Source organism: Globicephala melas, chromosome 7 (assembly GCF_963455315.2).
Source record: "Globicephala melas chromosome 7, mGloMel1.2, whole genome shotgun sequence".
Taxonomy (NCBI): Eukaryota; Metazoa; Chordata; class Mammalia; order Artiodactyla; family Delphinidae; genus Globicephala; species Globicephala melas.
Genome location: NC_083320.1, coordinates 93,552,734 through 93,577,767, shown reverse-complemented (window position 1 = coordinate 93,577,767; position 25,034 = coordinate 93,552,734). Strand labels below are relative to the sequence as shown.

At 37.4% G+C, this 25,034-nt stretch overlaps 1 protein-coding gene across 5 annotated transcripts in view; it reads right to left on the bottom strand.

Moving 5' to 3' along the window:
- The window catches only part of ZRANB3 (zinc finger RANBP2-type containing 3), a 261,611-nt gene that overhangs the window by 72,834 nt on the left and 163,743 nt on the right, over positions 1-25,034 (bottom strand). For all 5 annotated transcript variants that reach the window (XM_060302499.1, XM_060302502.1, XM_030883073.2 and 2 more), the window contains 2 exons: positions 4,901-5,072; positions 3,452-3,568 (listed from right to left, as the gene is read on the bottom strand). In XM_060302499.1, the coding sequence (XP_060158482.1) occupies positions 3,452-3,568; positions 4,901-5,072 (289 nt within the window). The remainder of the gene's footprint in view (positions 1-3,451; positions 3,569-4,900; positions 5,073-25,034) is intronic.

Sequence of the window (25,034 nt, the reverse complement as noted above, 5' to 3'; positions counted from 1 at the left end):
AAAAGATATATGCACCCCCATGTTCACTGCAGCATTATTTACAATAGCCAAGACAACATAAGTGTCCACTGATGTATAAATGGATAAAGAAAATGTGGTATATAGGGGACTTCCCTGGTGACGCAGTGGTTAAGAATCCACCTGCTAATGCAGGAGACATGGGTTCAATCTTGGGTCCGGGAAGATCCCACATGCCATGGAGCAACTAAGCCCATGCACCACATCTACTGAGCCTGCGCTCTAGAGCCCGCCACCCACAACTACTGAAGTGAACATGCCTAGAATCCATGCTCTGCAACAAGAGAAGCCACTGCAATGAGAAGCCCGCGCACCGCAATGAAGCATAGCCCCGACTCACCGCAACTAGAGAAAGCCACGCGCAGCAACGAAGACCCAAAGCAACCAAAAAAAAAAAAAACACCATGTGGTATGTATATATATACACAATGGAATATAATTGAGTCATAATAAAGAAAGAAATCTTGCCATTTGCAACAACATGTATTGTTGAGGGTATTATGCTAATAAGAAAAATAAATCAGACAGAGAAACTCAAATACCTTATGATCTCACTTATATGTGAAATCTTAAAAAACAAACAACTCCAACCCCCACCCCACCAAGCTCACAGATACAGAGAACAGACTGGTGGCTGACAAGGCAAGGGGCTGGGGGCAGTGAGTGAAATGGGCAAAGGAGGTTAAAAGGTACAAACTTCCAGTTATAAAATAAATGGGTCACGGGATGTAATCTACAGCATGGTGACAGCAGTTAATGACACTGCGTTGCATGTTTGAAAGTTGCTAAACAAGTGGATCTTAAGGGTTCTCATCACAAGAAAAAAATTTTGTGAGTACACATGGTGATGGAGGTTAACTGAACTTACTGTGGTGATCATTTTGCAATATATACAAGCATCAAATCATTATGTTGTACGCCTGAAACTAATATAACGTTGTATGTCAACTGTATCTCAATTTAAAAAAAGAAGTCAATTCTTACAAATTAATCCATAGACTCAAAACAATTCCAATCAAAATTGTACATACTTAAGCTAATTCTAAAAACTCGTAAGGAAAAGCAAAGGACTTATAAGGGACAAAACAATTTTGAATAAGAATAAAGTAGGGGTGAACACCATGTGATTTCAAGACTTATTATAAAGGTAGAGTAATCAAGCCAATGTAGTATTCTGTAAGGTCAGATGTATAGATCAATGAAACAGAATAGAAAGTTCAGAAACAGACCTATACATATATAACCAAGTGATTTTTTATGAAGGTGCCAAGATAACTCAATGAGGGAAAAACTGTCTTTCCAACAAAGAGTGCTGGAACAACTGAAAATCCATATGCAAACAAACAAACAAACAAAAAAAACCCCCACAAAATCAGAAAACAAACTGAACCTCCACCCTGAACAAGCCACCACAATGAGAAGCCTGAGTAACGCAACAAAGAGTAGCCCCCCACTGTCTGCAACTAGAGAAAGCCTGTGCACAGCAACAAAGACCCAGCGCAGCCAAAAATAAATAAAATAAAATAAATAAATTTACATATATATAAAAAAATAAAACAGAAATGGGATCTACAGACTTAGAAGAATTATTTGGAAATGTTAGAGAATTTGTTTCCAAAATATATCAAGGGCTCTTATAACCCAATATAAATATGGGCTTGATATGAACACTTTTCCAAAAAAAAAAATGAATGGCTAAAAGGCACATGAAAATATGCTCAATATCATTAGCCATTAAGAAAAGGCAAGTTAAAATAATCATGAGATACTACTACATACTGAGAAAAATAACTAAAATTAAACAGACTGACAACACTAAGTGCTAACAAAGATATAGGACAACTGGAACTCTGACACGTTGCCAGTAGGGATGCAAAAATATGGCACCTGGAAAAACAATTTCACAGCTTTTTATGAAGTTAAATCTATGCTTTCCATATGACCCAGCAGTCCCAGTTCCAGCTATTTACTCAAGTGAAATGAAAATACGTCTATACAAAGACTTGTACATGAATGATTAAAACAGGCTTATTCACAATAGCCCAAACTGAGACTATGCCAAATGGCCATTATGTGGTAAAGGAATTTTTAAAAATTGTTATATTAATATAGATATATAAATATTTATGTATCCATATATTGGAATATCAGTCAGCAATATAAATGAAAAAACTAATGGATCAATATTCAAAAGCTTTATGCTAAGTGAAATAAGCCAGACAAAAGGCTACATACTAAAGGATTCCATTTTTGTGACATTCTGGAAAATTCAAAACTATAGTGATAGAAAGCAGATCTGTGACCACCAACGTCTAGAGGGAGATGTGATGGAAATGACTACAAAGGTGCATGAGGAAACTTTTGGGGGTAATGCAAATATTCTCTACCTTGATTGTAGTGGTAACTGACTATATGTATTTGTCAAGCCTCATCAAACAATATGTTTTAAAAAGACAAATTTCACTGTATGTGAATTATACCTCAATAAACCTCTCTTTAAAAAATTATGTTATAGAGAAAAAAAAAAATTATGTTATAGGGACTTCCCTGGTGGTGCAGTGGCTAAGAATCCGCCTGCCAATGCAGGGAACATGGGTTCCATCCCTGGTCCAGGAAAATCCCACGTGCCGTGGAGCAACTAAGCCCGTGCGCCACACCTACTGAGCCTGGGCTCTAGAGCCTGCGAACCAAAACCACTGAAAGCCTGTGCGCCTAGAGCCCATGCTCCGTAACAAGAGAGGCCACCACAATGAGAAGCCTGTGCACCACAATGAAGAGTAGCCCCCACTCGCCACAACTAGAGAAAGCCCGCATGCAGCAACGAAGACCCAACGCAGCCAAAAATAAATAAAAAATAAAATTAAAAAAAATTATGTTATAAAAGATCTCAGAATTGGAGAAAGATGACACTCATTAGTATGTATAAGTTCAACCATGCCGGTAAAAACAGCAGACAATGTGTGATGCGTCTACTTGAGAGTCATACTGAGATTTAGAAACTCTAATTTGCAGTTTTGGACAAACAGAATGTGAACACATCTATCTGTAGGGATCTAAAAACATAATACCAATTAAAAATGATTGACTTACATAAAAAAAGATTATTTGTAGCAATTATGTAGGAACACCATGGAAAAAGCTGGCAACAAACATGAATATATATAAGTCCTTTAAATGAGAAAGTGTAATATATATTATACTCCCTCATCAAAGTATTCCCATATATAGAAAAGGATCGATATATGAACAGGTATAATAGTGTTCATTATACTACTGTTTACTTTGAATATGTCTGAATTTTTCCATAATAGAGATTAAAAATTAAATGGCAAAGACATGTTGCAGTATGCAAATAAGCTGCATAATTAAAAAAAATTAAATACATTAAATAATTTGTATCAAGACAAACACATGATGGCCCAGCAATGAGTACCTTGGCAATAGCAGTTTGTTTAAACATGCGAGTAAACAACCCCACGACAGTCTGGGTGGCACCTGAATTTGGAGTTCTCATTAATTTTTCCCACTCTTCAAAGCTGGAATTCAATTCCTATGTAGGAGAAAATAATGTTTAGAAATACAGCATAAAGAACATAGCAATTAATGCAATAATGAATCATGTCCTACTTATTTTTTTTATAGAAATATATATATATGAAGAAAAATTCTCATAGGTGCCAGTGTGTTGATTTAAAAAACATCAATCAGTGTGGATGTAGGTCAGACACATGTTTACGCTAATGACAGAAAGCAATGAAAAGATGTGGGAGGAAACCAAGCCCTTTGCTAACATCATATATCAAACAACTGCAGCCTTCTCTTACAGAGGAGCATGTAGTCAAGTAAAAATAAAAATTTAAGAAAATTTTTAAATAAAATAAAAATTTTATGTAAAAACAAAAGCTTAAAGAACTCACAGTAGCAAAAATATATATGGTAGCAAAGCATTTTTTACTAAAAGCATTGAATTTATTTAAATAAGCATAAAGACGGGGAATATTAGTTAAATAAAATGTAACATAGTCATATATTAACTCTTATTTTTCTTTTGTTAAAATAATGGATACAGAAAATCAGATCGTTTTTATTTTACCAATAATATATTGCTCAATGTTTACAAAATTCTTAGTCTCAGCTTTCAAGACAAAACAAGGCAATAAACAGTCTCTGTTGACAAAGTTATATCCAGATTTGAAGAAATTTCAGAGACTATAAAAGCACTGTACTCCCCAAAAGTAAATGTAGACAAGGATTACCTAATCTCGTATTACCAATTCTGGTTTCTAATATATTGAACTTTACATCTTACAACATGATCACAGAGCTTCAGGATTTCAAGAACAGAGGGCTGGATCCAAATTATCCTAGAAGACAGCTACTCGTACTTAAAAAAAAAAAAATCCTACAGCAAGAAAAAGAACTTCCCTTGATAATTATTGGCCTTCACACCCTACATAGAATTCTTTTTTTAACATCTTTATTGGAGTATAATTGCTTTACAATGGTATGTTAGTTTCTGCTTTATAACAAAGTAAATCAGTTATACATATACATATGTCCCCATACCTCTTCCCTCTTGCGTCTCCCTTAGAATTCTTAATACTAAGTCTATGTTGCAGTTGAAGTGCTTTTTTTCTCTATTTAGCAGAAATATATTTTTTAATTACGATACTAAATCTTTTCACATTATTTGATGACTAAATTTAAATTCTTCCCGCTCTCTTCTTGAAATGACACAAAGCCAATTCATATGGCTCTATTAATTAAACCTATTTTAAGAAAGTGGACTTTTCCTTCTGTGAAAAATGAAATATGTGCTATCTTTCACAGTATAATTTAAAATGATTTCAAATAAGACTCTCAGTCAAACACGGGTTCTCACCTTGGCTGCCGCTGCTGGAAGATCAAATGGAATACGCTGTCTGATTTTAGGGGGCAGCTGGGTTAAAACTTCAGCCTTTAATCTTCTAATCATTATGTCACTTAATAGCTGATGAAGTTCATTAAGATTTGAGGCCCCTCTGCAATCCCACTGAGGTCTTTTACCAAAATATCTGTTAATATAAAGAAAACACATGTAGCAAAGCTGAACTTTAGAGTAAGAAAACAATTTATCCAGTGTGTTCTTCCTTTTAATAAGGAGCCATGACGCTGTTTATTTCTTTTTTTTTTAAGATTTTTTTTTTTTGATGTGGACCATTTTTAAAGTCTTTATTGAGTTTGTTACAATATTGCTTCTGTTTTTATGTTTTGGTGTTTTTGGCCACGAGGCACGTGGGATCTTAGCTCCCTGACCAGGGATTGAACCGGCTCCCTCTGCATTGGAAGGCGAAGTCTTAACCACTGGACTGCCAGGGAAGTCCCTTTACTTTTATTTTTGAATGCAAATTAGTTTCAAAAAGCTCAGCTTTAGAAATAGTAATGAATAAGATTACACATTACTCTCAGCTGTAGTAAATGTTAGTGTTTAAACATAGTGTTTATACCGAGTTAATAAAAGGGTGGGATGAACAGATAACTATGAATACCACTGGCATTTCGGATGACCTCACACGTAGCAGTGTGTTTAGCAGATCTAGCCCTAAATAAGCACTAACTGCAAGTACATCAGCCAGTATACGTAACAACCAAAACCAACTAAAATGATTTCTACAAATTCTAGGAGGCAGTATTATCTCCCATTGAACTGTTAAGCACAGCAGATAGATCACTTGGTGATCTCTTCTTCCTTTGAACCACTGGACTGACAGCAAAGGAAAAAAAAAAAAGGTACAAATGCCCTATGGAAGAGAGATGGGAGAGAAAACATCAGAGGATAAGTGATTTCAACAAACGTTTAAGTCAGACAGACAAGCGGTAGCTGACCCGACAAAAGAAAGTAAGCTACAACTTAAAATGTTTGCAATAGGGAACTTATCCTCTAGATCTCTGAGAAGACCAGGAGTTGGAAGCACCAAGCACTGGGGTAGGTATTAAATCGAGTGGACCTATTGAACTTAGGCATCAGGACAGCTGGCCTAATGGCATCCCTGAATCACTGTGACAACCCCACACAAATCCACAAAATTCCCAATCATCTTCCAGGGGCCAATACTACTAAAAATAGCTACTAGAGAATAATTAACAAAGGAAAAATTCCTGTTAGGTTGTATTATAATTACTAATATTAAAAATTAAATAACTATTCATTTTAGTGGGATTTGGTGTTATATAATGCAAACAGTGTCATTTTGAGAAACCTGGAACTTGGCTGACATTGTTTTTTTTTAGTTTAATGTATTTTGATAGCAAACATACAGGAATAGTACCAAAAACATTAAAATCATGTATTTGCATGTAGAATTGATTAGAAAAGTATAGTGAATGGATGGAACTACTGTATGATAAAATGACAGACACCACTTAGTTGTCATCAATAAGAAATGTACTTGTTTTAAAAAACTAAGGGCTGGCATTGTAAAAAATTTAATAGGTTTAGTTATAATTGTTATAAATTGAATTACTGAAACTTGTTTATTGAAATATTTTGACTTTTTAATGCTTTATGTCTCCATATTTATATTAAAACTTTATACACTAATGAAAATGGAAAAATACTTGCCAATAACCGATTCTGTCACCTATTTTTCCATTCACAATCAAGATACTTAAGTACATTTTGACCTCACGGTGAAAAAAAAAAGAAAAAAAATCTAATTTTTGTCAATTATATCTTAATAAAACTGGAAAAATAAACTAAACAGGAAAAAAATCTAATGTTTAGGACTACAGAAAATGAGAAAAAGATGTTGGGTCTTTTTTTGTTGCCATTAAAATGAATCCTTAAGCACATTCTCCACCTTTGCAAAACATTGGGCAAGTGTACAACATGCTAAGTGAAGGTCTTTTGGCACAATTATTCCACTTTGGTATAGAAAGCACACAGGTGTTGTCACACAGGCTAACCACATAGGCCTCACTTGCCTCCTGCAGAGCACAAAATAGTTGAGCACCACATGCACAGGTCTGTTTTGAAGTCGGAGCAATCTAATTTCAGATGCCACACACTACCAGTACCAGGCCTGTAACAATGAGGTTTCTTCACCCCTCCAGGAGAAACCACCCTATTGAGAGAAGCTTTTGTAGCCAGTTGCCTCCTGGGTGCTTTGTCACTGGTTGATTGCAAGCCCTATGCTTGGTGTAAATGATGGTTTAGAGAAATCCTTTCATCCACCCTCCCTAATCCTCACTTCTCTTTTAGCTGGAGTCAGACCCCTTGAGGTGGTATTGACTTTAAAGAGTGTTAGCTTCTGAGCCCCCAGACTCAAGTTTGGGGTGCAAAAGGCAAATGAGAAGGGGAGGGAGGGCTAAGAGATGCCACCTGTAAAGACCTGGTCTCTTCCCCTTAAATTTGATGTAAATTATACATACTTTTTGGAATATCCTATTCTTTCTTAAAAACAGCTTTACGAAGATATAATTCATAATTCCATACAATTTACCCACTTAAAGTGTACAATTCAATAACGGTTTCTAGTATACTCACAGATATGTGCAACTACCACCATCACAGTAAATTTTAGAACATTTTCATCATCTCAAGAAGGAACCTCGGGCTTCCCTGGTGGCGCAGTGGTTAAGAATCCGCCTGCCAATGCAGGGGACACGGGTTCAAGCCCTGGTCCGGGAAGATCCCACATGCCGCGGAGCAACTAAGCCCATGCGCCACAACTACTGAGCTTGCACTCCAGAGCCCGTGAGCCACAACTACTGAAGCCCGTGGGCCTAGAGCCCGTGCTCCGCAACGAGAAGCCACTGCAATGAGAAGCCTGCGCACCACAATGAAGAGTAGCCCTCCCCCTTGCCGCAACTAGAGAAAGCCTGCACGTAGCAACGAAGCCCCAATGCAGCCAAAAATAAATACATAAAACAAATAAATTTATTAAGAAAAAAAAAGAAAAAGAAGGAACCTCGTATCCTTTAGCTATCCCTCCCTTAACCGCTGTCCTGTCTACCCAGCCCTAAGCAACCACTAATCTATTTTCTGTCTCTAAAGATTTTCCTATTCTGAATTTTCATATATATGGAATCATACAGCACTGTATAGTCTTTTGTGACTAGCTTCTATTACTTAGCATAATATTTTCAAGATTCATCCATGTTGTAGCAAATAATATTCCATTGTATGGATATACCACATTTTGTTTATTCATTTATCTGTTGATAGACATTTGGGCTGTTTCCAACTTTGGGCTTTTATAAACAATGCTGCTATCAAAATTCATGTACAAGTTTTTTTGTGGACATATACTTTCATTTCTCTTGGGTATATACCTAGGAGTTGAATGGCTGGCTTGCATGGCAATTCTACGTTTAATCATTTGAGGAAGTGCTAGACTGTTTTCCAAAGTAGCTAGACCAGTTTACATTCCAACCAGCAGTGTTCAAGGATTCCAATTTCTCCACATCTTCATCAACACTTGTTATGTGACTTTTTGAGTTTAGCCATGCTAGTGGGTATGAAGTGGTATCTCACTGAGGTTAGCCATGCTAGTGGGTATGAAGTGCTATCTCACTGAGGTTTCGATTTCTATTTCTCTGATGACTAATGATGTCAAGCATTTTTTTTTCATGTGCTCACTGCCCATTTGTATGTCTTTGCTGGAGAAATGCCTATTCAAATACTTTACCCATTTCTGAATTCGGTTGTCATACTGAGTTGTACGAATTCTTAATATATCTAGATACAAGTTCTGTATAAAATGTATGATTTACAAACAATTTCTCCTATTCTGTGGGCTGTCTTTTCATTTGTTTCTATTTATAATTTTGTTTGCTTAAGTTACCATTTATTTCAGATGTTAAATCCTAATGTTATTTAACTTGTTGTGTTAAATAACATTAGAAGTGGGACCTTATAGCAGGTTGTTACTTTATGTTGGGAAGAATGATGCACACTGTGAATAAAGAAAGGTGACCAGTCTTTCCCTAACAGGAGCTATTCACCATCTACTTTTATTGTAGCCACTCAAACTTACTTTTGTATAGATGGCTGCCTATGGCATTTAGCTGCTGGTTTTTATTTTAGAACTATATTCTTAATGAATTTTTAAAAAATCAAAGTGACACATGCAATAGTTTTTAAACTTCAAATAAAAAGACTTCCAAGGAAATAGGGTCAGTAAGTTCAGGCTTTGATTTATCCTCTTTGCTTCAAACTCAGGATAGGTAAAATATAAAGAGAAAACAAAAATCCACATTTGGGGATAAAGACAAGGTAAATGCCTCTGTAGTCCAGAAACAGAACAAAAATGTAAAGATGAGAGCAGGGTTAAAGCCATGAAGCTGCTGTTTTATGTTTAAGAGAAGGCAGTAAGAATCAAGAATCAGGGTTGTAAGGACAAAGTATTTTTGGTACAGTGTTAATATAAAATGGATTTTCTAGGAACCATAAATGCTGTTAACGCAAAAGGATATTGTACTTTGCTTTATTAGAAAATTAACCCAAAGTTGTTTGCCACTTTGGAAAATCATGTCACTGGCAACAGTGACACTGAGGTAGCTGCCTTGCAAACACACACAGCTATATTAGCTTGTGTTTGTAGAGCAAGTGTTTATAATGATTCCATACAGACATCAACTTTCATCAATTTTATGATTCAGATTCCCCCCTTTAATATCTCTGAAATTCACAGAGATCTATTAGTTTAATTGTAGCAGTTCTTCCCCCAATGGTATGTAAAATAATAGTTCATATTACAATCAAGGCTGTCTTAGATTCAATAAAAGCCAGTATATAAATATACTTATTTCACTCTTTTTAAAACTGACTTCCAGTGTAGTCATTCCTATCTAATGATTATACAGACAAGATGGTGGAGTAGAAGGATGTGAGCTCACCTCTTCTTAAAGAAACACCAAAATCACAACTAACTGCTGAACAACCATTGACAAAAAAACATTGGAACCTACCCAAAAAGATAGCCCACATCCAAAGACAAAGAAGAAGCCACAATGAGACATAGGAGGGGCACAACTGTGATAAAATCAAATCCCATACATGCCAGGTGGGCAACCCACAAGCTGGAACGTAATTATACCACAGAAATTCTCCTACAGGAGTGAAAGTTCTGAGCCCCACGTCAAGCTCCCCAGCCAGAGAATCTGGCTTTGAAGGTTACTGGGGTTTGACTGCAGGAATTCCACAGGACTGGGGGAAACAGAAACTTTAGTCTTGGAGAGCACACACAGGGTCTCGTGCGTACCAGGACCCAGGGGAAAAAAATCAGTGACCTCGTAAGAGACTGGGCCAGACTTATTTGCTAGTATTGGAAGGTCTCCTGCGAAGGTGGGGAGCAGCTGTGGCTCACTGCAGCAACAAGGACACGGGTGGCAGTAGTTCTGAGAAGTACTCATTGGTGTGAACCCTTCTGGAGGCCACCATTTTCTCACCAAGACCTGGCCTCAGCCAACAGTCTGCAGGCTCCAGTGCTGGGACGCCTCAGGCCAAACAACCAACAGGGTGGGAACACAGCCCCACCCATCAGCAGACAGGCTGTTTAAAGTCTTCTAAGCACACAGCTTCCCAATAAACACACCCCCTGACACGGCTCTGCCCACCAGAGGGACAAGAACCAGCTCCACCCACCAGTGGGCAGGTACCAGTCCCTCCCCGCTGAAGCCTGCAAAGCCTCTTACACAGCCTCATTCATGAGGGGGCAGATAGCAGAAGCAAGAAGAACTATAGCCCTGCAGCCAGAGGAACGGAAACCACAATCACAATAAGTTAGACAAAATGAGACAGCAGAGGAGTATGTCCCAGATGAAGGAACAAGACAAAACCCCAGAAGAACAACTAAGTGAAGTGGAGAGAGTCAATCTACCTGAAAAAGAATTCAGAGTAATGATAGTACAGATGATGCAACATCTCAGAAAAAGAATAGAGGCACGAATCAAGAAAATACAAAATCAAAAGATTTATAGACAAGCAAAAGCTAAGAGAATTTAGCACGACCAGACCAGCTTTGCAACAAATGCTAAAGGAACTTCTCTAGGTGGAAAAGACCACAACTAGAAACAAGAAAATTACAAATGGAAAAGCTCCTATCTATTTACATTCAAAAGTACATATTATTTTAGTTTGCATAATTTTTATTTTTCCCCTGTGTTATGCTGGGTTGTATTAGTTTTTTAAAAAATTACCAGTAGACATAGATTATTATATCTATGTATTTTGTTTCAGTATTAGGGGAGCATTACACAATATTTATTACAAAACGTGGGCATTAAGGTCAACAGGGTTGAGAAACACTGCTCTACAATACTACTACTTCCCTGCTCTTATTATGGTCACTTACACCTATTATGTACTATATATGTAAGACTAAGTTCTGAGAAAAAAAAGTTATTTAATATTTGTGCATGTCAATCTTTAACACAAAGTAAATAAATAAAAGCCCATAAGGAGCAATAAAGACCAAGTAAAGTAAATGAACAAACAAAACCCCCACAACATTTGAGGAAGATGAATGCACAAGATCTTAAATGCCTTAAATTAGAAAACTGTAAGTATTATGAAGGTAAATGTAACATGACATGCAATACAACACAGCTACAAAGATGGTGGAATAGTGACTCTTACCACAAATAAAATGTGAAGAAATAGCTCATAAGCTAAAAAAAGGTATTAAACAGAACTCCTCATACAGTCAAATTCTCTTTACCTGGATAGGTGTACACCAAGGCAAGTTGGTAGTTATGAATTACTCCATCTCCTACCTTCTAATTGCTCCCACACAACGCTAAGTTTAGTTTCTAAAATGCAAATTATATTATTCCCTTCCTTAAAAACTTTCAAGAAAAATATGAGCAATGATGTTTCCCTCTTCCAATACCATAAACTCTTACTTTATTTTTAAGATTTATTTATTTGTTTGTTTATTTATTTATTTATTTTGGCTGCACTAGGTCTTCATTGCAGTATGCAGGATTTTTTTTTTTTAAAGATTTATTATTTATTTAATTTATTTTTGGCTGTGTCGGGTCTTAGTTGTGGCATACAGGCTCTTTGTTGCAGTGCGTGGGCTTCTCTCTGGTTGTGGCATGTGGGTTTTCTCTTCTCTAGCTGTGGCAGGCAGGCTCCAGGGCACGTGGCCTCTGTAGTTGTGGTGCACAGGTTCCAGAGCACATGGGCTCTGTAGTTTGCAGCACGTGGGCTCTAGTTGTGCTGTGTGGGCCTACTTGCCACATGGCATGTGGGATTGTAGTTCCCCGACCAGGGATCAAACCTGCATCCCCTCCATTGTCAGGTGGACTCTTTGCCACTGGACCACCAGGGAAGTCCCCAGGATCTTTTTTAGTAGCAGCATGTGGACTTCTTAGTTGCAGCATGCAGAGTTCTTAGCTGTGGCATGCAGACTCTTAGTTGCTGCATGCAAACTCTTAGTTGCGGTATACATGTGGGATCTAGTTCCCTGACCAGGGATTGAACCCAGGACCCCTGCACTGGGAGCATGGAGTCTTACCCACTGGACCACCAGGGAAGTCCCTGTTATGGTTTTTAAGTGTTCTTAAAAATTCAGCTTGGAAATACAATACTAAACCAGGATTCTCTCATGCTTTATCAGTTTTATGAGATTAGATGATAGTCATAAAACATCACTAAATACCGGAAATTAGTTCTTCCTATTATCTCATACTCTCTCAATTGTCAGCCCCAGACTCATAATCATGAAAGTTATGAGTGAAATAATAATGACTGAAAATTTCCCCTAGTTAAAGTCAGATACCAAACCACAAATCCAGAAAGCTCAGAGAATATCAAGCAGGATAAACACCAAAAAACTACACCCAGGCATACCACATTCAAACTTCAGAAAATCAAAAATAAGGGAAAAAACACTGAAAGAAGTCAGGGAAAAAAAAATAAAACACCTTACATATATGGGAGCAAAAATAAGAATTATATATAACTTCTCCTCTGAAACGAAAGCATGAAGAGAGTAGAGTAAAATATTTAAAGTGTTCAGAGAAAACCCCACCACCCTAGAATTCTGTATCCTGCAAAATTATCCATCAGAAGTCAAGGTGAAACAAAGACTTTCTCAGACAAACAAAAATTGAGGGGATTTGTTCCTAAGACCTGCTTTGCAAGAAATATTAAATGAAGATCTTCACTGGGACAAAGTGAGACAGTGCCATGGACATATATACACTACCAAATGTAAAATAGATAGCTAGTGGGAAGCAGCCACATGGCACAGGGAGATCAGCTCAGTGCTTTGTGACCACCTGGAGGGGTGGGATAGGGAGGGTGAGAGGGAGACGCAAGAGGGAGGACGAATGGGGATATATGTATATGTGTAGCTGATTTACTTTGTTATACAGCAGAAACTAACACCATTGTAGAGCAATTGTACTCCAATAAAGATGTTAAAAAAAAAAAAGAACCAAGTGAGAAAAATAAAAGTCCCTGTGAAGAGAAAATAAATAAATAAATGAAGATCTTTAGAAAGAGAAAAATGATGTAAGTCAGAATATCAGATCTACATAAAGAAGGCAAGAGAATTGGAGAATGAATGAGTGAAAGTAAAATAAAAACTTTTATTTTTCTTATTTTTAATTGATCTAACAGATCACAGTTTGCTCAAAATAATAATAGCAACAGTGTATTCCATTATCTCTCTCTCTATATGCTTACGTATAACTGAAATGAGTGACAGCAATGATACAAGGTACTAGAGGGAAGAATGAGGATTATTTTGTTAATATAAGATACTTGCACTATTCATGAAGTAGTATAGTGTTGCTAGACCATGGTATAGTGATGACTTTTTAGATACAATACCAAAGGCATGATGTATAAAAGAAATAATTGATAAGCTGGATGGACTTCATTAAAATTAAAACTTTTGCTCTTTGAAAGACAATGTGAAGAGAATGGAAAGATAAACTCCAGACTGAGAAAAATATTTGCAGAAGACACACTAATGAAGGACTATTATCCAAAATATGCAAAGAACTCTTAAAACCCAAGAATAAGAAAACAAGTAACTCAATTTTAAAATGGCAGGACTTCCCTGGTGGCGCAGTGGTTGAGAATCTGCCTGCCAATGCAGGGGACACGGGTTCAAACCCTGGTCCGGGAAGATTCCACATGCCGCAGAGCAACTAAGCCCATGAGCCACAACTACTAAGCCTGCACCGTGGAGGCTGTGCACCGCAACTACTGAGCCCACGTGCCGCCACTACTGAAGTCTGTGCACCTAGAGCCCATGCTCCGCCAACGAGAAGCCCGCGAACCACAACGAAGAGTAGCCCCCCTCCCGCAACTAGAGAAAGCCTGTGTACAGCAACGAAGACCCAACGCAGCCAAAAATAAATAAATAAAGTTATTTTTTTAAAAAAAATGGCAAAAGACCTGAACAGACATCTCACCAAGAAAGATACACAGATTTCAAGTAAGCATATGAAATGATTTACAACATCATAAGTAATTAGGGAATTGCAAATTAAAACAATGAGATACCACTATACCTCTATTAGAATGGCTAAAATCCAAAACACTGATGACACCAAATGCTGACAAGGACGTGGAGCGATAGGAAATCTCATTTATTGCTGGCGGGAATGCAAAATGGTAGAACTATCAAGTCATGAAAAAATGTGGAAGAAACTTAAATGTATATAACTAAGTGAAAGAAGTTAATATGAAAAGGCAACACTATATGATTCCAACCAAAAAACATTCTTGAAAAGGCACTATGGAGACACTAAAAAGATAAATGCTTGCTAGGGCTTACAGGGGAGGGAGAGATGATTAGGTGGAACACAGAGAATCTTTAGGGCAGTGAAACTATTCTAACAAAGGTGGATACATGCCACTGCACCTTTGTCAAAACCCATAGAATGTTTAATACCAAGAGTGACCCCTAATGTAAACTGTGGACATAGGGTGATAATGATGTGTCAATGGAGTTCAATGATAGTACAAATGTGCATTGTGTTGCAGAATTTCAATAGTGTGGGAGGTTGTGCATTTGTGAGAAGAGGGGGTATATGGGAACTCCTTGCACTTTCTAGTCAATTTTGCTGAGAACCTACAACTGCTCCTAAAAAATAAAGTTTATTAATTTAAAAAAGGGGGTGTTGCATATTTCAGTTTCTACCCTGCACATTTCCAGGATTCCCTCCCCAAAGCCCACTAGGGCAACAGATCTTCTGAGCTAAGGGTGCCTGCGCTGATGTCAGACTGCTTGAGATCTTGGGCTGGGGAGCTTTTAAGTGCCTAAGGCCAAGGAATTTTCAGAGGTCTATGAGGCTTTTTTTTAATGAAGTAAAAAGAACAAATTTGTGTGTGTGTGTGTGTGTGTGTGTGTGTTGGGGAGTATGGTGTACAAAAGCAGGAGATTCTGGGACTAGGAAACATTCTTGACTTTAGGTCTTAGCCATTTCTTTCCTGATCTTTAGTTTATAAAATGCGTAAAATGTGAAAGTCCACTATTTTGGGGGAATGGTTGAATAAAATGTAGGTCATGCCAAACACGGACTATTAAGCAACTATTCATTAAGAAGCAGTTGATTATATGTATGGAGTAAGAAAAATGTCAAAGGTATAAAATAAATGAAAAACAGAAGTTGTAGAGTAATATGTTTGATACGAAAGATTATGTATATGTGTGTGTACATGTGTATGTCTGTATAATAATGGAAACAGCGCTGGAAGAATATGCAGCAAAATATAACATTGCTAATCTTGGGGGTAATGGTGGTGGGGATTAAAAGGGTTGACATAAAAACTTTTTTTTTAACTCCCATTTTGTTTTTAGAGGCATACTTCAGAGATACTGTGGGTTCAGTTCCAGACCACCACAATAAAGTGAATATCACAATAAAGCTAGTCACACAAAGTTTTTGGTTTCGCAGTGTATATAAAAGTTATATACAGGGCTTCCCTGGTGGCGCAGTGGTTGAGAGTCCGCCTGCCGATGCAGTGGACACGGGCTCGCGACCCGGTCCAGGAGGATCCCACATGCCGCGGAGCGGCTGGGCCCGTGAGTCATGGCCGCTGAGCCTGCGCGTCCGGAGCCTGTGCTCCGCAGCAGGAGGGGCCGCAGCAGTGAGAGACCCGCGTACCATAAAAAAAAAAAAAAAAAAAGTTATATACAAGTTGCATACAAAAGTTGTATATAAAAGTATACTGTAGTCTCTTAAGTGCACAACAGCATTACGTCTAAAAGAAAAGTACATACCCTAATAAAAATATTTTATTGCTAAAAAATACTCAGCTTCAGTGAGTCATATTTTCGCAATAATAACATCAAAGATTACTGATCACAGACACCGTAACAGCTATAATAATAATGAAAACATGTGAAATATTATGAGAATTACCCAAGTGTGACATAGAGACATGAAGTGAGCAAACACCACTGGAAAAATGGTGCTGATACACTTGCTTAGATGCAGGGTTGCCAGAACCTTCAATTTATGAAAAAATACAGTATCTGAGAAGCACAATAAAATGAAGTACGCCTGTACTTTGTCTACCTGTTTATAATAAGCAAATAATGCTTTTGTAATTAAAAAAATTCAATTCAGAAAAAAATCACAACAAATTTCACAATTTAAAAAATTTATAGGGGCTTCCCTGGTGGCTCAGTGGTTAAGAATCCACCTGCCAATGCAGGGGACACGGGTTCGAGCCCTGGTCTGGGAAGATCCCACATGCCGCGGAGCAGCTAAGCCCGCAAGCCACAACTACTGAGCCCGCGAGCCACAACAACTGAGCCCGTGTGACACAACTATTGAAGCCCACAGGCCTAGAGCCCGTGCTCCATGACAAGAGAAGCTACTGCAATGAGAAGCCCGCACACCACAACGAAGAGTAGCTCCCACTCGCCGCAACAAGAGAAAGCCTGTGCACAGCAACAAAGACCCAATGCAGCCAAAAATAAAAATAAATAAACTTATTTAAAAAAAAATATTTATAAACACCTACACTTGTTTCCAAATCCAGGGAAAGAACACATTTTTATTAGTTAACTGGACACACATCTATAATGCTTTTCCCACATTTTCTACTGCTTACCCTTTGATTGCCTCTGTAATATATTCTTTAAAGAAATAGGATAATTCAGACTTTACTCAAGCATCGATGACCAAATTTTATTTTCTATTAATAATTTTTAAAAGTTTCTTTCAGGTTCATAACTTATCATTACCATGTTGTGTAAAATTTTTTGGAATTGTCAAATTTGAAAAAACTTCCATCAAGTTTCTGCTATATATGAGCTGTAAGAATTGGAATTATTTACAGATTAATCCTCTGGCTCTGTACCTTTCAACCTTGCTTGTCTTCCATTACTTATATCCTTCCAGCGTGAGTGCCAGAGGACAAGCTCACACTGCAGTACAACTGCCATCCTTGCACTGTGCGTGTTCCTGGAAGCCATTCCTACATTGGGATGGCTAGCTATCACCTAAAAATACCTAAAAATGGAAATTACGGAGAACCACATAAACTCAAACTAAGTGTACCCCCAATAGAGTTTCCTCTTAGCCTGATCCAGAAAATGCTCGCTGACACCCAACACCACCACACAAATATATATATACATGTGTGTGTATATATACATACATATATATAAAAATATATATATATAAATGATGGACTGAAAAAAGATCTTTCAATCTATTGAGATTAAAGTAGCCTACATCTATAAATTTGACAGGACACAAAATTGTGAAAATTGCCGAGGTCCTTCCCAGAGCCTTGAAATGGGCCTATATGTAAGTGAGTGATTCTGAAGTTTAAGGTTCATTAGTTTTATGGGAAGGAAAGAAAATTATAAAACAAGTCTGTAAGTACAATGGCAAAAAAGGTGTATAGATGAAAGAGGAAAGGTGTAAACGAATAAGAAAAAAATATTTTTTAAAGACCAAGCAGCAGCAGTATGCCTTAGGGTATAATTAAACATTTAAACATAAAGAAAATGTAATTCCTAACAACCTAAAATTAACAACAACAACAACAAAATTTCAAATGTCTCTAAAGAAGTTATGAAACATGAACCTTTAAAACTTTTTTGGAATTAATACAGCCATTTTCTCATTCAGATTTACAAAGTAAGTAAAAACTCGTTTCTCCTTTTCTAAACAATAAACATAAACTTTTTTGTATGTCTTTTTGACCATGTATAATTAAAAAGAGGCATTTCTACATAGGCACTTGATATTAGCTTATGATGATGAAATTGGAAGTTTATGGCAAAGAACATGCATGCTTATCTGTGTTCATGAACACACACACGCGCGCACACACAGAGTTAACTTTGGACCTTGGAAATTACCCTCTGACTTCTTTTTTAGAAGTTAAGTTCCCTTGTGTACTTTTGCAGCAATCCCTTTCTTCTACTCCCAGCTCCTGGGAAACACTGATCTGTTTTCTGCTCCTACAGTTTTGCACGTTTCAGAATGGTACATAAATAGAATCATACAGTATGCAGCCTTTTAAATCTGATTTCTTTCACTTTGCATACTGCATTTGAAATTCACCTATGTTATTGAGTGTATTAGTAGTTCATTCCTTTTTATTGTGAGTAATATATTCCACTGCATGGATATTTTATCATTTGTTTGTACATTCACCAGTTGAAGGACATCTGGATTGTTTCAAGTTTTAAGTGACTATAAATAAAACTGCTGTAAACATTTGCATACATATTTTTGAAAGGACATATGTTTTCATTTATCTTGACTAAATATCCAAAATGGGATCGCTGGGTTGTATGTTAAGTGTATGCTTAACTTTATAAGAAATTGGCATACTTTTTCCCAAAGTTCCTATGCCATTTTGCATTCCCATCAGCAATGTATGTGAATTTCAGTTGTTCAGCATCATACATTACCATCACTTGGTATTGTCAGTCTGTAAAAATTTTACCTGTACTAATGCATGTGTACTGGTATTTACTGTGGTTTTAACTAGCACTTCTCTAATGACGAATGATGTTGAGCATCTTTTCAAGTGCTTATTTGACCTCACCTTATTTTATTGGTGAGGCCTCTCTTTCAACCATTAAAAAATTTTTTTTTCTTTTATAATGGAGTTTTGAGACATTTGATATATTCTTTTATAAATTCCTTTTTATATTTTAAAATTTATATTTTATAGACATATATGAATATATATATTCCTTTATCAAATATGTGCTTTACAAATATGTGTGTGTGTGTGTGTACCTTTTTTTTTTTTTTTTGGCACGTTGAGGGGCATGTGAGATCTTACTTCCCCAACCAGGGATGGAACCCATGCCCCCTGCAGTGGAAGCACAGAGTCCTAACCACTGGACCATCAGGAAATTCCCACAAATATTTTCTACTCATCTGTGGCTTGTCCATTCATTCTCTTACCAGTATCTTTGGAAGAGACCTTTTCAATATTTATGAAGTAAAATTCATCACTTTTATCTTTCACAGTTCATGTTTTTTGTGTCCTATAGAAAAAAATGTTTGCCTAACCCCAGGTCACAATGTGTTTTTCTTTTATTTTCTTTGAGTTTTATAGTTTTAGGTTTTATATTTTAGTTTACAATCCATTTTTAATTGATTTTTCAATTTTTAAATTATGGTAAATACACATAATATAAAATTTACCATCTTGACCATTACTAAGTAAACAGTTCAATGGTATTAAATAAATACATAATGCTATACAACCATCACGACAGGTCATCTCCACAACTCTTTTCATCTTGTAAAACCAAAACTCTATGCACATTAAATAGTAACTCCTCATTCCCTCTGACCCGCAACCCAGGGCAACCACCATTCTACTTTCTGTCTCTATGATTTTGACTACTCTAAGTACATCATATAAGTGGAATCATACAGTATTTGTCTGTTGGAGACTGGTTTATTGCACTTAACATAATGTCCAGGGTTCATTCATGTTGTGGCACATGTCGGAATTTCCTTCTTTTTTAAGACTGAAAATTCCACTGGATGTATAAACCACATTTTGCTACTCTATTCGTCCGTTGATGGACACTTGGTTTGCTTCCATGTTTAACTTATTGTGAGTTACACTGCTATGAACAAGGGTACAAATATCTCTTCAAGACCTTGCTTTTAATTCTTTTGGGTATATACCCGGAAGTGAAATTGCTGAATCATATGGTAATATGAGCTCACTGCCTTCTGGCCTCCAAAGTTTCTGATAAAACATCAGCTGATAATCATTTTAAGGATCGCTTCTATGTGGCAAGTGGCTTTGCTCTTGCTATCAAGATTCTCTTTGTCTTTGTCTTTAGAAAGCTGGATTATAATGTATCTGGATATGGGCCACCTTCAGTTTATCTTATTCTGGAGTTTGTTGTGCTTCTTGGATGTTTATAATCATATCTTTCATCCAATTTGGGAAGTTTTTAGTCCTTATTTCTCCAAATATTCTCAGCCCCTTTTTTCTCTCTTCTCTTGGGACACTACAATCCACCTGCTGCTCTGTTTCATGGTTCACACAGATCCCTTAGGTTCTGTTCACTTTTCTTCATTCTTTTTTCTTTCTGTTCCTCAGACTTGAAAATTTCCATTGTCCTATCTTCAAGTTCTCTGATTCTTAATTCTGCTTGCTCAAATGTGCCTTTGAATTCCTCTAGGAAAATTTTCCTTTCAGTTATTTTACTTTTCAGATACAGAATTTCTTTTTAGGATTCTTTTTTAGGTTTTCTATCTCTTTATTAATATTTCCATTTTGTTCATTCATCATTTTCTGGACTTTCTCCACATCTTCCTTTAGTTCCTTTGAGAATCTTTGAAACAGTTGTTTTAGTCTTTGTCTAGGAGATCTGCCATCAGGTCCTTTCCGGGGCAGTTTCTATTTTATTTTTTTCCTATGAATGGGCCATACTTTCCTTTTCCTTTGTATGCCTTGTGATATTTTTGTTGAAATTTGGACATTTGAATCTAATAATATGGTAACTCTATAAACCAGATTCTCCCCTTCCCCATGTTCTACTGTTTTTTTGTTGTTGTTGTTATTGCTTATTGTGGTTTTGTTTTTCATTTTTCTTTTTTCTTTTTTTAAATTTTTGTAGACTGTCTCTGTGCTAAGGATCCGCCTGAGGTATAAACTTAAGGTCTTTTCAGTTCTTTTCTGAGCCTGTGCCTTTTCCTGGGCATATGTGGTCCCTTTCAAATGTTACCCATGTATATAGTTATTTTTGAATGTCCTAATGTCTGGCCCCCAAAAGGGGAAAAACAGAAAAGTGAAGTGAGGAGATAAATGGCACTAGCCTCTTAAATTACCTGGAAGTGACATAATCTGGAGGGGAAAGGGCTTGCAATAATAGGGAAAGGTGAAACAACAATGGATGCTCCCACTTCATCTGCACTTCCGTGATCAGAAGCAGCAATCAGTGATCAGAGTACAGATCTTTGATAATTTGGAGAACAGGGGTCTATTTGCCCAGCCTGGCTCCCACAAGCTGTGTGCAAGTTGCTCCAGGAACACGTATATAGCTGTCTGCCACGAGGCTGGAGGTGGGCGATGGGTAGCTGTTTACTGTGTCAAGAGTTGGAATTGACTGAAATTAACCACAGTTTATTATCTAAGTCTTCCCCTGGAAGTTGCAAGTCTTCAATATACTCCAGATTTTCAAAATACTGACATCAGACAGACTCTGCCAGTGCAATTATTGTCTAGGTGGGGAGACAGATTCCTGATGTTTCCTACCGCACCACTTTCCAGAATCCTCTAAAACCCATTTTTAGTTAAATTTTACATAAGGTGTGAGAAATGAACTGAGCTGCTGCTACTGCTTTTCCTTCTTTCTTTTTTTTTTTTTTTTTTGCATTTGTATATCTAATTGTTCCAGAAACATTTGTTGAAAGACAACTTTCTCCATAGGACTGCCTTGCATCTTTGCCAAAAATCAATTGACTACCAGGCTTCCAGGTTGGTGAACACATGGAGATTTCAGGGAGAGTGGAGCACCTAGAGAGGGCATGGTAGCTCCACAACCTTTCCCCATACCTTGTCCTGTGCATCTCTTCCATCTGGCTGTTCCTGAACACTTAGGACAAAACTGGAATTTCTGACAAGACTAAGGAGGACCCGGGAAGAAAATTAATGTCAAAGAGTCTAGAGGCCCAGAGCTTCGTTTGAGCCCTTGAGAATCCATGCTTCCCTACCTGACCCTGGAATCTGGCCCTGAAGGTGTTAAGCCAACCTCACATTATCAACCTTGACTTGGATGACTGATCCTAAAAAGAATTAACAAAGGCCTAGAAAAAAACAGCAGAAAGAAAGAAATTCAACAGAATCTGGCAGTAAGCTATACCTCAGGACAAGCAGAAAGTAAGATTTAACATACAATCTTCAGTTCACCATATCTCTTTTTTTCCACATGATCCAAGAAGGTGCTGCACAAACAAAAGACTCTGTATCTCCCAAGAAATAACTCATGAGACGTTAATGAGAAAATCCCTTCCTCCCAGAGCTTACCCTCATGACACCTTAATTCTGAATAAACTGGACCATAAAAGCAAATCAAGACCTATGTCACCAGACTAAGGACATTCTGAGGAAAGCTGGATTCCACTCAGTCAATTCCTCTCATTCAATATCTAGAAAACAATGCTCTATTCTTGTAAAATGGGCTCAGCAGACACAGTACAGGAGAATTCCAACTATTAGTTAATTAAGGGAAGGACTAAGGTTGTAAAAGGGAGTGACAGAGAAACAAAGGGAGAAAACAAAATAAGAGAAACAAAAGGAGATGAAGTAGAGGCAGTTGGGCTGGCATCATAGTCATGGCGGGAGGCAGAATGCATGGTATAGTAAAAATTCTACTGGTAATCTGATTATTATTGCATTGAATCTATACAACAATTTGAGAAAAAAGGTCATTTCAAAAACATTGAGTCTTCCAGTCCATGAACACAGTATTCCACTTCACTTATTTAAATCTTTCATTTTTTCCTTAATGTTTTATAGTTTATACATATCTAACTTTATAAGAAACAGCCAAACTTTTTTTCTAAAGGTGGCTGTAGCATTTTGTTTTCCCAATACAATATTGGAGTGTTTAACAACTAAACAATTTGACAAATGATAGAAATTGGAGAAATTTAGAATATTCCATTCTCATATTAAATAATGATAAACCATATATGTAATCCAGTGTGTAGTTCTGGTTCTATCACCCAAGAAGAATACCACAGACTAGAAAATGTTTAGAAATGGGAATAATTTAATGTAAATATGCCAGAGGGCGGGCTTCCTTGGTGGTGCAGTGGTTGAGAGTCCGCCTGCCAATGCAGGGGACACGGGTTTGTGCCCCGGTCTGGGAAGATCCCACGTGCCGCGGAGCGGCTGGGCCCTTGAGCCATGGCCGCCGAGCCTGCGTGTCCGGAGCCTGAGCGCCGCAACTGGAGAGGCCACAACAGTGAGAGGCCTGCGTACCGCAAAAAAAAAAAAAAAAAAAAATGCCAGAGGGAGAAAATGAAGTAGGGAAGTTCTATTATAGGAAAAAAGAATGAAAAATTGGAATTATTCAGAGTGAAAACACTAAGAGAACTTACAAATAGAATTGATAAAGAGCAACAGTCTAGATAAATAAAACATAAACTTGTTCCCCAAATCCTGAAATATTAGGATGCTCTGAAACTCAAGAAAGGTATCACCATGAAAAGAGCAGACTGTACATTACAATGTAATCAAGCTGTGGAAAAGAGGAATCAACAAATTGTGATTTTTTTCACCCTAACCATAGTCAGTTGATGGAATGAAAGATATGGAAAATGCCGGAAGAAACATGAAGAATTTATTTCTTCAATGAAGTCAGACAGTTGGTTTTGGAAATGTTTAACATTTAGGGAACTAACTGTAGAGATCAAGAATTTTAGAAAGCCCAGTGTCCTGAGATAAAATATGCTGCTCAGAAGACCTTACATGTTTACCAGTATAACTGGACAATCGAGTGCTCTAAACTTGAAACTGCAGGAAGAAAAAAGAGGCTGCTGTATTGATTTAAGACAGTATAGGAATTCAGATGCAGCTGAGCCACGTGCATGGGACAGATGGCTTCTCAAGAGTGTGTTCATCTCCTGTTAGTAAAGCTCTTTGAGCTCTGTAAAATAGCAGATTCTGAAGCACTAGGAATCAATTCAGTGAAAAGGAGTTCAAATGTGTAGAAGAAATTCACATAGATGGAAGTAATGTTTTGTGTTTCTTAAGCAAACCAAATCTTAAGATGTATTTGAGGGACTTCCCCGGTGGTCCAGTGGGTAAGACTCCGTACTCCCAATGCAGGGGGCCCAGGTTCAATCCCTGGTTGGGGAACTAGATTACGCATTCATGCCGCAACTAACAGTTTGCATGCCACAACTAAGAAGCCCACATGCCACAACTATGAAGCCTGTGTGCCGCAACTAAGAAGCCTACATGCCTCAACTAAAAAAGATCCCACATGCCGCAACTAAGACCTGGCGCAGCCAAAATACATAAATAAATTTTTTAAATTAATTAATTAATTTTATTTTTGGCTGCATTGGGTCCTTGTTGCTGTGCTCAGGCTTTATTTTATTTGTGGCGAGCAGGGGCTACTCTTCGTTGTAGTGCGTGGGCTTCTCATTGCAGTGGCTTCTCTTGCTGTGGAGCACAGCCTCTAGGTGCACGGGCTTCGGTAGCCGTGGCATGTGGGCTCAGTAGTTGTGGCACACAGGCTCTAGAGCACAGGCTTAGTAGTTGTGGCACACGGGCTTAGTTGCTCCACGGCACACGGGATCTTCCCGGACTGGGGCTCGAACCCGTATCCTCTGCATTGGCAGGCGGATTCTTAACCACTGCACCACCAGGGAAGCCCCAATAAATAAATATTTTTTAAAAATCACAATGAGATACTACTTTGCACCCATTTAAAAAAAAAGATGTATTTGAATCATCAAAGTAATTGTGGTCAGGACCAAAAACAGGTGAATAAACTGAGGCAAACTACTCACCTAAATAAAGTACTTCTGGAATTACAGAGATAAAC